The sequence below is a fragment of the Myxine glutinosa genome, chromosome 2, assembly GCF_964187855.1.
Source record: "Myxine glutinosa chromosome 2, kmMyxGlut1.1, whole genome shotgun sequence".
NCBI lineage: Eukaryota > Metazoa > Chordata > Myxini > Myxiniformes > Myxinidae > Myxine > Myxine glutinosa.
This window is the reverse complement of record NC_136262.1, coordinates 51,287,763-51,293,762: the sequence shown is the minus strand read 5'-3', so window position 1 is coordinate 51,293,762 and position 6,000 is coordinate 51,287,763. Positions and strand designations below refer to the sequence as shown.

Below are 6,000 nucleotides of genomic sequence, written 5' to 3'. Positions count from 1 at the left end.
TAAGGCCATCGCGAATCTGTTGAACTGTTGGACCAGGGAAGAACACAAGGAACTGCAGAAACTTCCAAGAACGCACGAAATGCCGTTTGACGATCAATTGTTAAAAATTTCCTGGTGAGTGGTGGAGGACCCCCAGACCCCCCTTAATCCCCCCCCCCCCCCCCGTCTTGAAATTCCTGGATCGGCCCCTGGAAAGGGTATTACAAGTCTGCACCCTTTACAGTCCAGTATTCCTGTCTGCATGTTTTCCAGTGCAATGAGGTGTAGCTTTTAATTTATAAACAGCAGGCATTTTTTTTCCTTTATGCACTTAATCGGGGAGCAGTATGAAGCCAATACACCGCCCAAATAAAGGTTCGTCAGAAAAACGTGTTGCATGCAATTGGAACACGATCGCCCGTAAGGCACGATTACTCTGCTTGTTTTTACAATGTGTCAACAGACATGTATAGGTTAAACAGCACATATCAATGTGAAGCTTATGTAACGTATCATGTCGTCCTGATGTTACTGATGTGGTGGAGGTCCATATACTCTTGGCAGTGTTGTGGTGTTCATAACGCTTTAAGGTGAGAATGAATCTTGGACGAGTGGCCGCTCCTTGTGAGTGTGCATCACTCAAGGAAGGTGATTTTGGCGGGACGTTGAATGTAATTTGATCAGGATGCCGGCGATAACTCGCCTACTCTTCATCAACCACAGCATGGGATGTTTTACGTCCACCAACTAATGCTGGAAAATTGGACAGCCGGCTTAACATCCATCCTAGGGACGGTGCAGTTTGTGTGCAACACCTCATCTGCGAAGCACCAATGTGGTAGTTTATATTCGAGCAGAGAATAAACCCAGAAGCGACCAAACACCTAATTCCTATCATATAAACAAAATAGTGAAATGTATGATGTAAGTAGAAATGTAAAAAAAAAAAAAATACTAACACTGAGGCTGATAACTTTCATATATTGCAGGTATCTTTTTCTCATGACGTTATCTCAACCTGATTAGACCACGCCCGTGCTTGGCTGATATTATGTTGTCATGGCAACCATCTCAGTAACTTGGCTTGTGCACCGATCTTTAAAAAACCGTTGAATATTTAGCTTTCATATTGCAGATATCTGTACCACCAAAAAGGGGTGGGACTGAGAGTATCAGCTCTTTATGTCACAAACTCTGCATTGAAAAGTAAAAAGGATGTTAATTGTGTCTCTGAGAGTTGTAAGTATCCTGTTCCGAGAACATTCTGAACGCTAAACGTAAGACATGGATCTATCTTTGCGAAGGCAAAATTAAAAATTCCTTCTGACAAGACATTATGAATTGTGCAGACAAACTACTCGAAATAAGAACGTTTATTGAAGGCAGGACGAGTAATTTGCGATACATTTTTTTTGTAAATTCATATTTTATTGATTGATCAGGGTGGAGATATCAATGTGGTTTGATATACACAAATCTTTAGCAATTAGTCCGAACCTTGTGCCTTTAAAATAACACTTTTGGAACAGGAAAGTATTGAGGGGGAAAATGATAATAAGAATAAACTAGAACGCCACTCAGTGGAGCGCATACTCCCGCCGTGGGTTGAGTTGGAATAATAGGTTTTGTTTAACATCCCCTCTCCCCAAAACAATAAATGAAAAAGAAAGTAGGCCCTAACTGTCAGAGAATTTATTTTGATATATCTTGGAATTGGAGGAGAAAAACATCATTTAAGAATAAGAATAAAAGCTTTAATGCAGTAAAACAGAAAAAAAATTACCAAAAAAAATCCCCCAAAAAATTCCTGGATCCGGAATAATATCCTGAGCTTCACCAAAAACTAATCAATTCTTCCTTATCCCAAGGGCAATCATCCCACCAACTTTCATCCAAATCCGTTCAGAACTTTTCCAGATATCTTGTTCACAAACACACGAATACACACACGCACACACACACACACTCGGACGGAATGCATTACTCCCTTGTGGGAGTAATCAAAACATTAAGTTAATAACTCACTTTTTCAAATAACCCGAAGTGATATAAGGATAAATTTGGGGTTTCACACCTATTGCAGAAGAATGTAAAAAAACAATTACATCTTAAGAATATGCTAAATAGACAACTATAGGATGGACTCGATTTTATCAATAACACCCTCAATTTATATGTATGTTATGCTTTCCATGAAGAATGATAACTCCATGATGTCCTGCTTCTTCTTCATGTAAATGTGTACCTTCTCATGTCCGCAATCATGCCATATTTGCCCTCCTTTACACCTGCATCGTTGCTCGAGGCTCCTGCAACACACACACACACACACACACACACACACACACACACACACACACACACACACACACACGCACACACACACACACACACACCGACACACACACACACCGACACACCGACACACCGACACATACACACATACACACACACACACAATTTCCTCGTGGGGGTGGGGTGGAGGATTTTTGTGTGCCCATGAGCTGACCCTGGCTACCCAAAGCACATACAACAAGACTAGGGTGAATATTGTGCCAGGGGTGTAGAGAATTGTATAGAAATCAAAGAAATGAATGAAACCGACATAAACACACACACACACACACACACACACACACACACACACACACACACACACACACACAGTCACACACAGTCACACACAGTCACAATTTTGTGTGTGTGTATACAACCAATCTGCAATATATGAAATATCACGTGTTTACAACTAATACAATGTTTATCATAAAAAACTTCAGTGTGCTCCAGCAAGGCAAAATATCGTTGAAGTGTGTCCCAAAATAATATTCAGGTGTACAGTATGTCCCAGAAAACATCACTTTGTTATTTATTTTTGTTGCATTTTATATCCCAACAAGAACAACTCTGGCCGCTCTCACTCCAACTCTCTCTCTTTCTTCCCTCCCCCTTTCTTCCCATTATTGACAACATTTCTGTGCCCGTTTGTTAAGAACCATGCTAAAAGTAAATAATAATAATAATAATTCATTTATTTTGTATAGCGCTTTTCATGAAGCCCAAAGGCGCTTTGACAGAGTGCAAAACATAATGCATAACAAAACATGAAAACAACAATTGCAAAAAGACAAGAATCAATAGGGAAATATTTAAAGCAAAAGGAGGGAGAAGGAGAAGTGATAGTCAGGGGTTAAATGCTGTGGGTTGAATGTTGAATGCAGTGCTGAACAGGTGGGTCTTTAGTGATGTTTTGAATGTGGTGAGTGAGGAGGAGTCTCTGATGGTGTGAGGTAGTGAGTTCCAGAGGGTGGGAGCAGCGATGGAGAAGGCCCTGTCCCCCCAGGATCTGAATTTGGTCCGGATGGGGGGGGGGGTCAGGAGGTTGGTACCAGCAGAGCGGAGGTTGTGGGTGGGAGTGTGTCTGGAGAGGAGGTCAGCCAGGTAGGATGGGGCCAGGTTATGGAGGGCTTTGTAGGTCAAGAGGAGGATTTTGTACTGGATTCTCTGGGAGATGGGGAGCCAGTGAAGCTTGTAAAGGACGGGGGTGATGTGGTCACGGGTCTGGGAATGGGTGAGTAGACGGGCAGCGGAGTTCTGAATGTATTGGAGTTTATTGGTGATTGTTGAGGGTGAACCATAGAGGAGGCTATTGCAGTAGTCCAGACGGGAGGTGATGAAGGCGTGGATGAGGGTTTCTGCAGCCGTGGAGGAGAGGGATGAGCGGAGACGGGCGATGTTTTTCAGGTGAAAGAAGGCTGTCTTTGTGATCTGTTTAGTGTATTTGTCGAAGGAGAGGGTTTGGTCAAAGATGACGCCAAGATTCCGGATGAGAGGGGAGGTGGATATTGGGATACCGTCGATGTTGAGGGCAAAGTTATGGGTGGATTTTGTGAGCGTTTTTGGGCCAATGATGATTATTTCAGATTTATCACAGTTAAGTTTGAGGAAGTTGATTTGAAGCCAGGATTTTATTTCAGAGATGCAGTTTGTCAGGATAGAGTGGGTGTCAGTGGAGACGGACTTGGTGGAGATGAAAAGCTGGATGTCATCGGCGAAGCAGTGGAATTGGAGACCATGACGGCGGATTAAGTGAGTGACCGAGGGGGGACAGGTAAAGGATGAAGAGGAGGGGGCCAATAACTGAACCTTGGGGGACACCTTGGGGGAGGGGAGCAGTGGGGGATTTGCAGTTATTGATGGAGATGAACTGGCGTCTGTCAGAGAGGTATGATTTAATCCAAGAGAGGGCAGTGCCGGTAACGTTAAAGGTGGATTCAAGTCGGGTGAGGAGGATGGTGTGATCGATGGTGTCAAAGGCAGCGCTGAGGTCGAGGAGGACGAGAATGTTGAGGTTGCCAGCATCAGAGGAGAGGAGAAGGTCGTTGGTGATTTTGAGGAGAGCAGTTTGTTACATATTTATGTGAATGTATGTGAATTACCATTCAGGTCTTTGCTTATCCGTGGGTAGTATATTAAGTTGTTGTGTAGTTGTTGTGGTTGGAGGGGCAGGAGCCCTTCTGAGGGAGTGGCCGGAAACGGAAGTGGCCGGAAACGGAAGTGACCGGAAACGGAAGAAAAAAAAGACACGAGGTAAAAGGAGGAGGTTTCGTCTTCCTCGCCCCGCTCCGACAAAAGGTGGAATCGACCTTGCGCTGCGTGGAAAACAGCGGCGTTCCGAAACCTGTCCGGCGAGAGGAATTCCCGGGACGTGTACCTGCCTGGTGGAGACGTCAAGTTGATGTGGGGCCGTGCATCGACCCCGCGTCTGAAATCATTCGTGGCACCGTCCAAACAGACGCGTGCGGGTCGCACGTTGGGGCCTAACGTGCCTTGCAAGCGGCGTGGGGTTTGGCTTGCTCTACCGTACCCGCTCCGCGTGGCCACGAGGGGCTGCAGCCACGGTGCCTGGTACGATACCTGCCCGGTGGAGAAACGTCCACCCGGGGTTCGTTCAACCGCCCGAGTGCGGAGACGCCGACCAGTAGCAGTATCTTGGTCAGGAGGGGCCCAGAGACATTGTGAGGAGCAGAGACCGAAAGGGGGTGTGAGTACTCACCGGGACACACATGTATAAGATGGCCATCTTAATCATAGGGAATTGATTGTGAATTGGGAATTGGTGATGATTATGTATTGTTGATTGCTCGGGGAAAAGCTCCGTGGTTGTGTTCTTGAAAAATTGTTGATGGTTGTGTCATTGAAATTGTTTGGTATCATTACCATTGAAATATATCCTTGAACGTCAGTTGTCTCTTGGGTGAAATTCATATGGCTTGCGTGGCGAAAGCGCATATATAATACAGCTTTCTGGCGAAGTTCCTCTCACGGTCCGGGGGTCACTGAGACCAGGTATTCACCGAGGGGACCACGTAACAGAATTGGGGGCTCGTCCAAATTACGATTTGCGGTTTCGCAATTGGGTCTACGTCCGGGATTTAAAATTGTATAAAATAATAAAATAATAATTTTTTTATTAATTAAAATTTATTAATTAATTATTAATTGGTAATTTTTTTTTTTGAGAAATTGGGGTAAAGTCTTGGGTGAAGGTTAACAGGTGTTAGCGATAGGCACCATGGCGTTTGTGGCACAGAACTTTGGGGTAACCCCGAGTGAGGCACAGTTCCGAGCGTTGCTAAAGTCGGACCTCTTGAAATTGGCCAAACATTTTAACTTGGAGGTCCGAACTAATTTGAGGAAGGCAGAGTTGCAGGCCACGGTGATACAATCTATGGTGGGATTAGGAACATGGGACGAGTTAGCCTGGGAGTGGCTACCCGAAGAACCAGAAGACGTTGAGCTCCGGAAACTGGAGTTGCAATTACGGAGCCAGGAACGGATTAAAGAAGAAGAAAGGAAAGCAGAAAAGGAAAGAGCAGAAGAAGAAAGGAAAGCAGAAAAGGAAAGAGCAGAAGAAGAAAGGAAAGCAGAAAAGGAAAGAGCAGAAGAAGAAAGGAAAGCAGAAGAGAGGAGAGAAGAGAAACAAGCAGAGGAAAGGAGAGTGGAACGAGAACTCCAGGA

General features: G+C 44.7%; 1 protein-coding gene across 1 annotated transcript in view; it reads right to left on the bottom strand.

Annotated features, from left to right (window-relative positions):
* Window positions 1–1,335: 1,335 nt before the first annotated feature.
* Window positions 1,336–6,000, bottom strand: part of LOC144891029 (uncharacterized) — a 34,952-nt gene continuing 30,287 nt past the window's right edge. The window contains exon 4 of the mRNA XM_078773271.1: window positions 1,336–2,517. Within this exon, the coding sequence (XP_078629397.1) occupies window positions 2,494–2,517 (24 nt within the window). The 3' untranslated portion in view covers window positions 1,336–2,493. The remainder of the gene's footprint in view (window positions 2,518–6,000) is intronic.